Source organism: Mustelus asterias, unplaced genomic scaffold (assembly GCF_964213995.1).
Source record: "Mustelus asterias unplaced genomic scaffold, sMusAst1.hap1.1 HAP1_SCAFFOLD_3407, whole genome shotgun sequence".
NCBI classification, from domain to species: domain Eukaryota; kingdom Metazoa; phylum Chordata; class Chondrichthyes; order Carcharhiniformes; family Triakidae; genus Mustelus; species Mustelus asterias.
The window spans coordinates 17,295-33,901 of NW_027593352.1; the positions used below are offsets into that span (position 1 = coordinate 17,295).

The window sequence follows — 16,607 nt, forward strand, 5'->3', positions numbered from 1 at the left end:
TAGGAACACTGTAAAATAGGAACACTGTAACTTAGGAACACTGTAACATAGGAACATTGTAACATAGCAACATTGTAACATTAGAACATTGTAACATAGGAACACTGTAACAGAGGAACACTGTAACATAGGAACATTGTAACATAGGAACACTGTAACATAGGAACGCTAACATAAGAACTTTGTAACATAGGAACACTGTAACATAGGAACGCTGTAACATAGGAACACTGTAACGTAACACTGTAACATACGAACATTGTAACATAGGAACATTGTAACATAGGAACACTGTAACATAGGAACACTGTAACATAGGAGCACTGTAACATTGTAACATATGAACACTGTAACATAGGAACACTGTAACATAGTAACACTAACATAGGAACACTGTAACATAGGAACACTGTAACATAGTAACATTGTAACATAGGAACACTGTAACATAGGAAATCTGTAACATAGTAACATTTTAACATAGGAACACTGTAACATAGGAACACTAACATAGGAACACGTAACATAGGAACACTGTAACATAGGAACACTGTAACATAGGAACACTGTAACATAGGAACACTGTAACATAGTAACATTGTAACATAGGAACACTGTAACATAGGAAATCTGTAACATAGTAACATTTTAACATAGGAACACTGTAACATAGGAACACTAACATAGGAACACGTAACATAGGAACACTGTAACATAGGAACATTGTAACATAGGAACACTGTAACATAGTAACATTGTAACATAGGAACACTGTAACATAGGAAATCTGTAACATAGTAACATTTTAACATAGGAACACTGTAACATAGGAACACTAACATAGGAACACGTAACATAGGAACACTGTAACATAGGAACATTGTAACATAGGAACACTGTAACATAGTAACATTGTAACATAGGAACACTGTAACATAGGAACACTGTAACATAGGAACACTGTAACATAGGAACATTGTAACATAGGAACACTGTAACATAGTAACATTGTAACATAGGAACACTGTAACATAGGAAATCTGTAACATAGTAACATTTTAACATAGGAACACTGTAACATAGGAACACTAACATAGGAACACGTAACATAGGAACACTGTAACATAGGAACATTGTAACATAGGAACACTGTAACATAGTAACATTGTAACATAGGAACACTGTAACATAGGAAATCTGTAACATAGTAACATTTTAACATAGGAACACTGTAACATAGGAACACTAACATAGGAACACGTAACATAGGAACACTGTAACATAGGAACATTGTAACATAGGAACACTGTAACATAGGAACATTGTAACATAGGAACACTGTAACATAGGAACATTGTAACATAGGAACACTGTAACATAGGAACATTGTAACATAGGAACACTGTTGATAGCCGCATTCACCGGGTTTATACAATACCCGGTGGGTAACTCTCTCGTCTCTGTTATTCACTGTATGCTGTATACAGATGGATTCACTAGATCGAGACAGGATTGTGAGTGTGAGCGCGAGTGCATTCCAGCCTGTACCCCCTCCCCTCCCCCAATCCGAAATAGCATCGTAACCTCTCGATGTCTCACCCTGACAGAGTATCACAGCTGAGACCCCAGCAACAGGCAACAGGAGGGGAGCAAGGAGCTGGTGCCAGGATGTGGACGCTCTGGGTGACACTGGGACTTGTCGCTGGCAGCATTGTGGGTGTGAGCGGTCAGCGGGCACGAGGAGGGTGAGTGAGTGAGGGTGACAAACTCATCAATACATCCGCGCTGAACCCGGCCCAATCTCAACTCACAGCGTGAGGTGTAACAGTTACAGGGTGAGGTGTAACAGTTACAGGGTGAGGTGTAACAGTTACAGGGTGAGGTGTAACAGTTACAGGGTGAGGTGTAACAGTTACAGGGTGAGGTGTAACAGTTACAGGGTGAGGTGTAACAGTTACAGGGTGAGGTGTAACAGTTACAGGGTGAGGTGTAACAGTTACAGGGTGAGGTGTAACAGTTACAGGGTGAGGTGTAACAGTTACAGGGTGAGGTGTAACAGTTACAGGGTGAGGTGTAACAGTTACTGAGTCAGTGTAATGGTTACAGGGTGAGGTGTAACAGTTACAGGGTGAGGTGTAACAGTTACAGGGTGAGGTGTAACAGTTACAGGGTGAGGTGTAACAGTTACAGGGTCAGTGTAACAGTTACAGGGTGAGGTGTAACAGTTACAGGGTGAGGTGTAACAGTTACAGGGTGAGGTGTAACAGTTACAGGGTGAGGTGTAACAGTTACAGGGTCAGTGTAACAGTTACAGGTTGAGGTGTAACAGTTACAGGGTGAGGTGTAACAGTTACAGGGTGAGGTGTAACAGTTACAGGGTGAGGTGTAACAGTTACAGGGTCAGTGTAACAGTTACAGGGTGAGGTGTAACAGTTACAGGGTGAGGTGTAACAGTTACAGGGTGAGGTGTAACAGTTACAGGGTGAGGTGTAACAGTTACAGGGTGAGGTGTAACAGTTACAGGGTGAGGTGTAACAGTTACAGGGTCAGTGTAACAGTTACAGGGTGAGGTGTAACAGTTACAGGGTGAGGTGTAACAGTTACTGAGTCAGTGTAATGGTTACAGGGTCAGTGTAACAGTTACAGGGTGAGGTGTAACAGTTACAGGCTGAGGTGTAACAGTTACAGGGTGAGGTGTAACAGTTACAGGGTGAGGTGTAACAGTTACAGGGTGAGGTGTAACAGTTACAGGGTGAGGTGTAACAGTTACAGGGTGAGGTGTAACAGTTACAGGGTGAGGTGTAACAGTTACTGAGTCAGTGTAATGGTTACAGGGTCAGTGTAACAGTTACAGGGTGAGGTGTAACAGTTACAGGATGAGGTGTAACAGTTACAGGGTGAGGTGTAACAGTTACAGGGTGAGGTGTAACAGTTACAGGGTGAGGTGTAACAGTTACAGGGTGAGGTGTAACAGTTACAGGGTGAGGTGTAACAGTTACAGGGTGAGGTGTAACAGTTACAGGGTCAGTGTAACAGTTACAGGATGAGGTGTAACAGTTACAGGGTGAGGTGTAACAGTTACAGGGTGAGGTGTAACAGTTACAGGGTGAGGTGTAACAGTTACAGGGTGAGGTGTAACAGTTACAGGGTGAGGTGTAACAGTTACAGGGTGAGGTGTAACAGTTACAGGGTGAGGTGTAACAGTTACTGGGTCAGTGTAACGGTTACAGGGTCAGTGTAATGGTTACAGGGTGAGGTGTAACAGTTACAGGGTGAGGTGTAACAGTTACAGGGTGAGGTGTAACAGTTACAGGGTGAGGTGTAACAGTTACAGGGTGAGGTGTAACAGTTACAGGGTGAGGTGTAACAGTTACTGAGTCAGTGTAATGGTTACAGGGTGAGGTGTAACAGTTACAGGGTGAGGTGTAACAGTTACTGAGTCAGTGTAATGATTACAGGGTGAGGTGTAACAGTTACAGGGTGAGGTGTAACAGTTACTGGGTCAGTGTAACAGTTACAGGGTCAGTGTAATGGTTACAGGGTGAGGTGTAACAGTTACAGGGTGAGGTGTAACGGTTACAGGGTGAGGTGTAACAGTTACAGGGTGAGGTGTAACAGTTACAGGGTGAGGTGTAACAGTTACAGGGTGAGGTGTAACAGTTACAGGGTGAGGTGTAACAGTTACAGGGTGAGGTGTAACAGTTACAGGGTGAGGTGTAACGGTTACAGGGTGAGGTGTAACGGTTACAGGGTGAGGTGTAACAGTTACAGGGTGAGGTGTAACAGTTACTGAGTCCGCACTTTGGGACTGTGCTATCGCTGTATGAAGAAGGCTGTCTTGAAGATGCGCCACATGACAGATCAGTGACGGGGAACCAAAATCTTCGTCAAAGCAGTCAGTTCCAAAGAGTGTTTTATAGCGAGAGAGCGAATGAGACAGAGACAGAGAGGTTCCGGGAGGAAATTCCGGAGCTCAGGGCACAGACACGACTGCCACAGGCGGAGCGATGGGAATTGGGAATGCTGGAATCTCGGAGAAATCTGTCTGCGAGGTTCTTCCCTGAGCCTCTGTGGGCAGGTAGTCACGGCCAGAGATTGTCCAGTTCGGGGGCACTGTTTTATATCACCCCGGGGGTGTGGGCATCGATGGGTAAGCTCGGCATTTGGTACCCACCACTAATTATCCCTCGAGAAGATGGCAGCGCAGGTGGAATGGGAAGGGATCTCTGTGTGGTTGTTGAATAATTATTTGGTGACGGATTGTGTGGGACAGTGTTAAATATTGATTCCGATTTGATTTGATTTGATTTATTATCGTCACATGTATCGGGATACAATGAAAAGTAGAACATACAACACAGAACATAGAACAGTACAGCACAGAACAGGCCCTTCGGCCCACGATGTTGTGCCGAGCTTTATCTGAAACCAAGATCAAGCTATCCCACTCCCTATCATCCTGGTGTGCTCCATGTGCCTATCCAATAACCGCTTAAATGTTCCTAAAGTGTCTGACTCCACTATCACTGCAGGCAGTCCATTCCACACCCCAACCACTCTCTGTGTAAAGAACCTACCTCTGATATCCTTCCTATATCTCCCACCATGAACCCTATAGTTATGCCCCCTTGTAATAGCTCCATCCACCCGAGGAAATAGTCTTTGAACGTTCACTCTATCTATCCCCTTCATCATTTTATAAACCTCTATTAAGTCTCCCCTCAGCCTCCTCCGCTCCAGAGAGAACAACCCTAGCTCCCTCAACCTTACCTCATAAGACCTACCCTCCAAACCAGGCAGCATCCTGGTAAATCTCCTCTGCACTCTTTCCAGCGCTTCCACATCCTTCTTATAGTGAGGTGACCAGAACTGCACACAATATTCCAAATGTGGTCTCACCAAGGTCCTGTACAGTTGCAGCATAACCCCACGGCTCTTAAACTCCAACCCCCAGTTAATAAAAGCTAACACACTCTCGGCCTTCTTCACAGCTCTATCCACTTGAGTGGCAACCTTTAGAGATCTGTGGATATGGACCCCAAGATCTCTCTGTTCCTCCACAGTCTTCAGAACCCTACCTTTGACCCTGTAATCCACATTTAAATTAGTCCTACCAAAATGAATCACCTCACATTTATCAGGGTTAAACTCCATTTGCCATTTTTCAGCCCAGCTTTGCATCCTATCTATGTCTCTTTGCAGCCTACAACAGCCCTCCACCTCATCCACTACTCCACCAATCTTGGTGTCATCCGCAAATTTACTGATCCACCCTTCAGCCCCCTCCTCCAAGTCATTCATAAAAATCACAAAGAGCAGAGGACAAAGCACTGATTCCTGTGGCACTCCGCTAGCAACCTGCCTCCAGTCCAAAAATTTTCCATCCACCACCACCCTCTGTCTTTGATCAGATAGCCAGTTACCTATCCAATCTGCCAACTTTCCCTCTATCCCACACCTCCTTACTTTCATCATAAGCCGACCATGGGGGACCTTATCAAACGCCTTACTAAAATCCATGTATATGACATCAACTGCCCTACCTTCATCAACACACTTAGTTACCTCCTCAAAAAATTCTATCAATTTGTGAGGCACGACTTGCCCTTCACAAATCCGTGCTGATTATCCTGGATTAATCCGCATCTTTCTAAATGGTCGTAAATCCCATCCCTAAGGACCTTTTCCATCAATTTACCAACCACCGAAGTAAGACTAACCGGTCTATAATTACCAGGGTCATTTCTATTCCCTTTCTTAAACAGAGGAACAACATTCGCCACTCCCCAGTCCTCTGGCACCATCCCCGTGGACAGTGAGGACCCAAAGATCAAAGCCAAAGGCTCTGCAACCTCATCCCTTGCCTCCCAAAGAATCCTAGGATATATTTCATCAGGCCCAGGGGACTTATCGACCTTCAGTTTATTCAAAACTGCCAGTACATCCTCCCTCCGAACAACTATTTCCTCCAGCCTATTAGCCTGTAACACCTTCTCTTCCTCAAAAACATGGCCCCTCTCCTTGGTGAACACTGACGAAAAGTATTCATTCATCACCTCGCCTATCTCTACTGATTCCATACACAAGTTCCCACTACTGTCCTTGACCGGCCCTAACCTCACCCTGGTCATTCTTTTATTCCTCACATAAGAGTAAAAAGCCTTGGGGTTTTCCTTGATCCGACCCGCCAAGGACTTCTCATGTCCCCTCCTAGCTCTCCTAAGCCCCTTTTTCAGCTCGTTCCTTGCTAACTTGTAACCCTCAATCGAGCCATCTGAACCTTGTTTCCTCATCCCTACATAAGCTTCCCTCTTCCTTTTCACAAGACATTCCACCTCTTTCGTGAACCATGGTTCCCTCACTCGGCCATTTCCTCCCTGCCTGACAGGGACATACCTATCAAGGACACCCAGTATTTGTTCCTTGAAAAAGTTCCACTTTTCATTAGTTCCTTTCCCTGACAGTTTCTGTTCCCATCTTATGCCCCCTAATTCTTGCCTAATCGCATCATAATTACCTCTCCCCCAATTGCAAACCTTGCCCTGCCGTACAGCCCTATCCCTCTCCATTGCAATAACAAAAGACACCGAACTGTGGTCACTATCTCCAAAGTGCTCTCCCACAACCAAATCTAACACTTGGCCCGGTTCATTTCCCAGTACCAAATCCAATGTGGCCTCACCTCTTGTCGGCCTATCCACATATTGTGTCAGGAAACCCTCCTGCACACACTGCACAAAAAGTGCCCCATCCGAACTATTTGACCTACGAAGGTTCCAATCAATATTTGGAAAGTTAAAGTCCCCCATGACAACTACCCTGTGACCCCCACACATATCCATAATCTGCTTAGCAATTTCTTCCTCCACATCTCTATTACTATTTGGGGGCCTATAGTAAACTCCTAGCAACGTGACCGCTCCTTTCCTATTTCTAACTTCAGCCCATATTACCTCAGTGTGCAGATCCCCCACGAAGTGCCTTTCCGCAGCCGTTAAACTATCCTTGATTAACAATGCCACTCCTCCACCTCTTTTACCAGCTTCCCTACACTTACTGAAACATCTATACCCCGGAACGTCCAACCATTCCTGTCCTTGTTCTTGTGCGCTATACAGACAAAGCATACCGTTCATAGAGAAGGAAAGGAGAGAGTGCAGAATGTATTGTTACAGTCATAGCTAGGGTGTAGAGAAAGATCAACTTAATGCGAGGTAGGTCCATTCAAAAGTCTGACAGCAGCAGGGAAGAAGCTGTTCTTGAGTCGGTCGGTACGTGACCTCAGACTTTTGTATCTTTTTCCCCGACAGAAGAAGGTGGAAGAGAGAATGCCCGGGGTGCGTGGGGTCCTTAATTATGCGGCTGCTTTTCCGAGGCAGTGGGAAGTGTAGACAGAGTCAGTGGATGGGAGGCTGGTTTGTGTGATGGATTGGGCTACATTCACGACCTTTTGTAGTTTCTTGCGGTCTTGGGCAGAGCAGGAGCCCCAGACCAAGCTGTGATACAACCAGAAAGAATGCTTTCTATGGTGTATCGGTAAAAAAACCTACACGAGGCCCCAGTTTTGGTTGAGCCATTCTCTCCCCAGCAACCCTCCCATCCCCACCCCACATCCCCCCATCCCCCACCTCACCTCCCCCCATCCCCTCCCCCCATCCTCTCCCCTCACCCCAGCCACCACTGTCGGAGCCCCACCTTGCCCTGTGCTTCCAGGACCCTACCAAATCACCGGGCACTCTCTCCACCGTGACCCCTGAACCCTGACCCCACGCCATTCCCAGATTCCCCAGCACAAGCACTGACCTCCCCTATCTGTCTCTATTCCTCTGTGCAGACGCCGTGTCTGCTCCAGGCAGACCCTGCTGGTCCCGTTGGTTTACACTGAATCCTTCATCCAGCCTGTCTATCAACCGTACATCACCCTGTGCGAGGGCTACCGGACCTGCAGCACCTACAGGTGAGAGGGGCGGCTGATAATGGGGGGCGGGGGGGGGCGAGTGGGGGGGCGGGTGTGAAACTGAACCCCTAAAATCACATATCCCGGAAAATGGAGGAGAAAGACACACATGATAACATAGAAACACCTGCTTCAGATCCTAGCCAGTGGTGAAGCCACACTACAGCTCTCGCTGCGCTCCTAGTGAAATGGTGCAATGTGGGAAACATAACTGTTGGTACACAGCAAGATCCCACCACCAGCGACCAATCTGCAATTTTCCACAGGTATGGATTGGAAGATTAGGGTGGGGCAAAGAGTTGAGGGGGCGGTCCTTCACTCATCTAGAAATGCTGTGACAGGAGCTTTTCTATTCGCCTGAGATGTATCTCCCTCAGCACTGACCCTCTGACAGTGCGGCACTCCCTCAGTACTGACCCTCTGACAGTGCGGCACTCCCTCAGTACTGACCCTCTGACAGTGCGGCACTCCCTCAGTACTGACCCTCTGACAGTGCGGCACTCCCTCAGTACTGACCCTCTGACCGTGCGGCGCTCCCTCAGTACTGACCCTCTGACAGTGCGGCACTCCCTCAGCACTGACCCTCTGACAGTGCGGCACTCCCTCAGCACTGACCCTCTGACAGTGCGGCACTCCCTCAGTACTGACCCTCTGACAGTGCGGCACTCCCTCAGCACTGACCCTCTGACAGTGCGGCACTCCCTCAGCACTGACCCTCTGACAGTGCGGCACTCCCTCAGCACTGACCCTCTGACAGTGCGGCACTCCCTCAGCACTGACCCTCTGACAGTGCGGCACTCCCTCAGCACTGACCCTCTGACAGTGCGGCACTCCCTCAGTACTGACCCTCTGACAGTGCGGCACTCCCTCAGTACTGACACTCTGACAGTGCGGCACTCCCTCAGTACTGACCCTCTGACAGTGCGGCACTCCCTCAGCACTGACCCTCTGACAGTGCAGCACCCCCTCAGAACTGACCCTCTGACAGTGCAGCACTCCCTCAGCACTGACCCTCTGACAGTGCGGCACTCCCTCAGTACTGACCCTCTGACAGTGCGGCACTCCCTCAGCACGGACCCTCTGACAGTGCGGCACTCCCTCAGTACTGACCCTCTGACAGTGCGGCACTCCCTCAGTACTGACCCTCTGACAGTGCGTCCCTTCCTCAGTACTGACCCTCTGACAGTGCGGCGCTCCCTCAGTACTGACCCTCTGACAGTGCGGCACTCCCTCAGTACTGACCCTCTGACAGTGCGGCACTCCCTCAGTACTGACCCTCTGACAGTGCGGCACTCCCTCAGTACTGACCCTCTGACAGTGCGGCACTCCCTCAGCACTGAACCTCTGACAGTGCGGCACTCCCTCAGCACTGACCCTCTGACAGTGCGGCACTCCCTCAGCACTGACCCTCTGACAGTGCGGCACTCCCTCAGCACTGACCCTCTGACAGTGCGGCACTCCCTCAGTACTGACCCTCTGACAGTGCGTCCCTTCCTCAGCACTGACCCTCTGACAGTGCGGCACTCCCTCCGCATTGACCCTCTGACAGTGCGGCACTCCCTCAGTACTGACCCTCTGACAGTGCGGCACTCCCTCAGTACTGACCCTCTGACAGTGCGGCACTCCCTCAGTACTGACCCTCTGACAGTGCGGCACTCCGTCAGTACTGACCCGCTGACAGTGCGGCACTCCCTCAGTACTGACCCTCTGACAGTGCGGCACTCTCTCAGTACTGACCCTCTGACAGTGCGGCACTCCCTCAGCACTGACCCTCTGACAGTGCGTCACTCCCTCAGTACTGACCCTCTGACAGTGCGGCACACCCTCAGCACTGACCCTCTGACAGTGCGGCACTCCCTCAGCACTGACCCTCTGACAGTGCGTCACTCCCTCAGTACTGACCCTCTGACACTGCAGCACTCCCTCAGTACTGACCCTCTGACAGTGCGTCACTCCCTCAGTACTGACCCTCTGACACTGCAGCACTCCCTCAGCACTGACCCTCTGACAGTGCGTCACTCCCTCAGCACTGACCCTCTGACAGTGCGGCACTCCCTCAGCACTGACCCTCTGACAGTGCGGCACTCCCTCAGCACTGACCCTCTGACAGTGCGGCACTTCCTCAGTACTGACCCTCTGACAGTGCGGCACTCCCTCAGTACTGACCCTCTGACAGTGCGGCACTCCCTCAGCACTGACCCTCTGACAGTGCGGCACTCCCTCAGCACTGACCCTCTGACAGTGCGGCACTCCCTCAGTACTGACCCTCTGACAGTGCGGCACTCCCTCAGCACTGACCCTCTGACAGTGCGGCACTCCCTCAGCACTGACCCTCTGACAGTGCGGCACTCCCTCAGTACTGACCCTCTGACAGTGCGGCACTCCCTCAGTACTGACCCTCTGACAGTGCAGCACTCCCTCAGTACTGACCCTCTGACAGTGCAGCACTCCCTCAGTACTGACCCTCTGACAGTGCGGCACTCCCTCAGCACTGACCCTCTGACAGTGCGGCACTCCCTCAGTACTGACCCTCTGACAGTGCGGCACTCCCTCAGTATTGACCATCTGTCTCTGTCTTTCTCTCAGTTTCTTTCTCCCTCTCTCCCTCTGTTCCCCTTCCCCCACCTTTGTCCCAATCAGATTGTCAGCTGTTTTCTTGCCCTCAGGACCTTCTACAGGATGTCGAGTCGGGAGGTCGGGCGGGTTGTCTATCAGACCGTCTACGAGTGTTGTCCAGGATGGAGGAAGGCAGAGGAACACACAGTGAACTGTGACATTGGTGAGCCGGTGTGGGGGAGGGGGAGATCGGGGAAGGGGGAGATCGGGGAAGGGGGAGATCGGGGGAGGGGGAGATCGGGGGAGGGGGAGATCGGGGGAGTGGGAGATCGGGGGAGTGGGAGATCGGGGGAGTGGGAGATCGGGGGAGGGGGAGATCGGGGGAGGGGGAGATCGGGGGAGGGGGAGATCGGGGGAGGGGGAGATCGGGGGAGTGGGAGATCGGGGGAGTGGGAGATCGGGGGAGTGGGAGATCGGGGGAGTGGGAGATCGGGGGAGTGGGAGATCGGGGGAGTGGGAGATCGGGGGAGTGGGAGATCGGGGGAGTGGGAGATCGGGGGAGGGGGAGATCGGGGGAGGGGGAGATCGGGGGAGTGGGAGATCGGGGGAGTGGGAGATCGGGGGAGGGGGAGATCGGGGGAGGGGGAGATCGGGGGAGATCGGGGGAGGGGGAGATCGGGGGAGATCGGGGGAGGGGGAGATCGGGGGAGGGGGAGATCGGGGGAGGGGGAGATCGGGGGAGGGGGAGATCGGGGGAGGGGGAGATCGGGGGTGGGGGAGATCGGGGGAGGGGGAGATCGGGGGAGGGGGAGATCGGGGGAGGGGGAGATCGGGGGAGTGGGAGATCGGGGGAGGGGGAGATCGGGGGAGTGGGAGATCGGGGGAGTGGGAGATCGGGGGAGTGGGAGATCGGGGGAGTGGGAGATCGGGGGAGTGGGAGATCGGGGGAGTGGGAGATCGGGGGAGTGGGAGATCGGGGGAGATCGGGGGAGATCGGGGGAGATCGGGGGAGGGGGAGATCGGGGGAGGGGGAGATCGGGGGAGGGGGAGATCGGGGGAGGGGGAGATCGGGGGAGGGGGAGATCGGGGGAGGGGGAGATTGGAGGATTGGGTTGGGGAGATTGAGGCGGGGGAGGAGATAGGCGCTGAGGAGTTGCCACATTGTCTAACGTTCTGGATAGCGGCATTATCCCAGGTTCCCCCAGACACAGCGTGTCATATTCCTGGTGATTTTACGATTGGATATTTGCTGCCTTATCCTGGTGCATGAAAAATTAAACGAACAACCGATTTAGGATCGTTAGTGGGGTGCTCAGAGTGGCACATTTGTGTGGACCTGAAGCGGCATATTTGGATACACAGAGCCCTCGGCTCTGCAGGCAGGAAGGACAGGTACACTCGTTGTGCCTGCTTCAGCTAAGTAAAACAAGTGACAGTCGTTCGCTGGTTCATTCCTCAGGGCAGTGCCTTGAATCAGGCCAGCCTGGTCTCAAATTACAAGCAATGCTTGGCAGTTAACTGTCAGTCACCATCAACTGGTGCATTTCCTATGGCAACGCCTCCTACCAATCAAGAGTCTGGTCGCCAGCCGACCAGCATCCTCCTCTCAGTGTAAAATTATGCTTTCCCTGTCACTGCAATTTTTTGCGTTGCTCTGATGAGTGCAAGATGAAAAGCTTTGACAAAATGTCTTCTTTGCATGATACTCAAGTCCATACGACCAAAAAAAGATGACCAATAGTTTACCCCCGATCAACATCTCGACAAAAGCAGGTTATCTGGGTCATTATCAAATTAGTCTTCGTGGGATCTTGCTGTGCATAAATTGGCTGCCACATTTCCTGCAGGGCCGCAGTGGCTGCATCCCATTGGCTGTAAGGTGCTTTGGGCTGCGCCCAAGCAGTGAAAGGCACTATAGAAATGTCGGTGTGGAGAGCGGCTAACCGGAGGTTACAACCTGGGAGTGACCTGGATGGACAGTTCTCAAGTTTGGAGTCTCATTCCGATTCCCTCCCACCCTGACTGCCATCTCCAGGATTGCCCCAGGTTGCCCGCGATTCCGGGATCTCTGTGCCAGGTGTACGCAGTGGCCTTTTGTTCTGTCTCTGACCCCGTGTCTCTCTCTTCACCCCCCCCCCCCCACCCCCCCAGCGATCTGTACCAAACCGTGCCAGAATGGCGGCTCCTGTTCCCACCCGGATACGTGCGTCTGTCTCCCTGGCTGGGCTGGGAAGACCTGCTCAACAGGTAAACTGTCAGCTTGGTCGCCGCTGTCAATGCTCGGGGTTATCAGAGGGGTCATCGAGCTGTCCTGTTACGTCACAGGTTACCCTGACTGGGAAAGATGATACACAGATAGGCGGGAAAGTACAGAGGAACATAGGAGCAGGAGGAGGCCATTCAGCCCAACCAGCCTGTTCCGCCATTCAATCAGATCATGGCTGATCTCTCCCTGGTCTCAAATCCACCTCCCCACATGTTCCCCATTTCCCTTTATCCCGTTTATTATTAGAAATATATTTATCTCCTTCTAAACACTAAGGGGCAATTTAGCATGGCCAATCCACCCTAACCTACACATCCTGGGACACTAAGGGGCAATTTAGCATGGCCAATCCACCCTAACCTACACATCCCGGGACACTAAGGGGCAATTTAGCATGGCCAATCCACCCTAACCTACACATCCCGGGACACTAAGGGACAATTTAGCGTGGCCAATCCACCCTAACCTACACATCCCGGGACACTAAGGGACAATTTAGCATGGCCAATCCACCCTAACCTACACATCCTGGGACACTAAGGGACAATTTAGCATGGCCAATCCACCCTAACCTACACATCCCGGGACACTAAGGGGCAATTTAGCATGGCCAATCCACCCTAACCTACACATCCCGGGACACTAAGGGACAATTTAGCATGGCCAATCCACCCTAACCTACACATCCTGGGACACTAAGGGACAATTTAGCATGGCCAATCCACCCTAACCTACACATCCCGGGACACTAAGGGACAATTTAGCATGGCCAATCCACCCTAACCTACACATCCCGGGACACTAAGGGGCAATTTAGCATGGCCAATCCACCCTAACCTGCACATCCTGGGACACTAAGGGGTAATTTAGCATGGCCAATCCACCCTAACCTACACATCCCGGGACACTAAGGGGTAATTTAGCATGGCCAATCCACCCTAACCTACACATCCCGGGACACTAAGGGACAATTTAGCATGGCCAATCCACCCTAACCTGCACATCCTGGGACACTAAGGGACAATTTAGCATGGCCAATCCACCTAACCTCCACATCCTGGGACACTAAGGGACAATTTAGCATGGCCAATCCCCCTAACCTACACATCCCGGGACACTAAGGGACAATTTAGCATGGCCAATCCCCCTAACCTGCACATCCTGGGACACTAAGGGACAATTTAGCATGGCCAATCCACCTAACCTACACATCCTGGGACACTAAGGGACAATTTAGCATGGCCAATCCCCCCTAACCTACACATCCTGGGACACTAAGGGGTAATTTAGCATGGCCAATCCCTCTAACCTACACATCCCGGGACACTAAGGGACAATTTAGCATGGCCAATCCCCCCTAACCTACACATCCCGGGACACTAAGGGACAATTTAGCATGGCCAATCCTCCTAACCTACACATCCTGGGACACTAAGGGACAATTTAGCATGGCCAATCCATCTAACCTACACATCCTGGGACACTAAGGGACAATTTAGCATGGCCAATCCCCCTAACCTACACATCCTGGGACACTAAGGGACAATTTAGCATGGCCAATCCACCCTAACCCACACATCCTGGGACACTAAGGGGCAATTTAGCATGGCCAATCCATCTAACCTACACATCCTGGGACACTAAGGGACAATTTAGCATGGCCAATCCACCCTAACCTACACATCCCGGGACACTAAGGGACAATTTAGCATGGCCAATCGCCCTAACCTGCACATCCCGGGACACTAAGGGGCAATTTAGCATGGCCAATCCATCTAACCTACACATACTGGGACACTAAGGGACAATTTAGCATGGCCAATCCACCCTAACCTACACATCCTGGGACACTAAGGGACAATTTAGCATGGCCAATCCACCCTAACCTACACATCCCGGGACACTAAGGGACAATTTAGCATGGCCAATCGCCCTAACCTGCACATCCCGGGACACTAAGGGGCAATTTAGCATGGCCAATCCCCCTAACCTACACATCCTGGGACACTAAGGGACAATTTAGCATGGCCAATCCATCTAACCTACACATCCTGGGACACTAAGGGACAATTTAGCATGGCCAATCCACCCTAACCTACACATCCTGGGACACTAAGGGACAATTTAGCATGGCCAGTCCACCCTAACCTACACATCCTGGGACACTAAGGGACAATTTAGCATGGCCAATCCCCCTGACCTACACATCCTGGGACACTAAGGGACAATTTAGCATGGCCAATCCCCCTAACCTACACATCCTGGGACACTAAGGGACAATTTAGCATGGCCAATCCCCCTAACCTACACATCCTGGGACACTAAGGGACATAGAACATACATAGAACATAGAAAGCCACAGCACAAACAGGCCCTTCGGCCCACAAGTTGCGCCGATCACATCCCCACCTCTAGGCCTATCTATAGCCCTCAATCCCATTAAATCCCATGTACTCATCCTGAAGTCTCTTAAAAGACCCCAACGAGTTTGCCTCCACCACCACCGACGTCAGCCGATTCCACTCACCCACCACCCTCTGAGTGAAAAACTTTCCCCTGACATCTCCTCTGTACCTACCCCCCAGCACCTTAAACCTGTGTCCTCTCGTAGCAACCATTTCAGCCCTGGGAAAAAGCCTCCGAGAGTCCACCCGATCTATACCTCTCAACATCTTGTACACCTCTATCAGGTCACCTCTCATCCTTCGTCTCTCCAGGGAGAAGAGACCAAGCTCCCTCAACCTATCCTCATAAGGCATGCCCCCCAATCCAGACAACATCCTTGTAAATCTCCTCTGCACCCTTTCAATGGCTTCAACATCTTTCCTGTAATGAGGTGACCAGAACTGCGCGCAGTACTCCAAGTGGGGTCTAACCAGGGTCCTATAAAGCTGCAGCATTATCTCCCGACTCCTAAACTCAATCCCTCGATTAATGAAGGCTAGTACGCCGTACGCCTTCTTGACCGCATCCTCCACCTGCGAGGCCGATTTAAGAGTCCTATGGACCCGGACCCCAAGGTCCTTCTGATCCTCTACACTGCTAAGAATGGTACCCTTCATATTATACTGCTGCTTCATCCCATTGGATCTGCCAAAATGGATCACCACACACTTATCCGGGTTGAAGTCCATCTGCCACTTCTCCGCCCAGTCTTGCATTCTATCTATGTCTCGCTGCAACTTCTGACATCCCTCCAAACTATCCACAACACCACCTACCTTGGTGTCGTCAGCAAACTTACCAACCCATCCCTCCACTTCTTCATCCAGGTCATTTATGAAAATGACAAACAGCAAGGGTCCCAGAACAGATCCCTGGGGCACTCCACTGGTCAATTTAGCATGGCCAATCCACCCTAACCTACACATCCTGGGACACTAAGGGACAATTTAGCATGGCCAATCCCCCTAACCTACACATCCCGGGACACTAAGGGACAATTTAGCATGGCCAATCCCCCTAACCCGCACATCCTGGGACACTAATGGGTAATTTAGCATTGGCCAATCCACCCTAAGCAGAGCGTTGGGTGACCTTGGGAGAAGGTGGGAAAGCCGCCGGGAGTGAGTTGGGATAATGGGAGGATGGTTTCAGCAGGATTTGAGCTGGGCCTGGGGTGAAGCCGGGCGCTGTTCCGGAGGTGAGATTAGGGAGGGGGGGAGGTGGGGTCGCAGTGACATCTCTTGACATTGCGTCCAGAGACCGGATACACATTCTGATCACCTCTGTTTGTCATCTTGTGTTCCCCCCACCTCTCGCTCCCACCGCCATGTAGATGTTGATGAGTGCCGTACCCACGTCCCGCTGTGTAGGCAGCGTTGCGTT

At 51.2% G+C, this 16,607-nt stretch overlaps 1 protein-coding gene across 1 annotated transcript; it reads left to right on the plus strand.

The window, feature by feature from the left end:
- Positions 1 to 656: 656 nt before the first annotated feature.
- On the plus strand, positions 657 to 16,602 carry egfl7 (EGF-like-domain, multiple 7; the record flags this gene model as incomplete). Its single annotated transcript, XM_078208263.1, has 5 exons — positions 657 to 1,745; positions 7,835 to 7,957; positions 10,624 to 10,736; positions 12,665 to 12,760; positions 16,558 to 16,602. Coding segments are annotated over exons 1-5 (532 nt in total), but the record flags the coding sequence as incomplete, so codon positions are not given.
- Between the last annotated feature and the right edge of the window lie 5 nt (positions 16,603 to 16,607).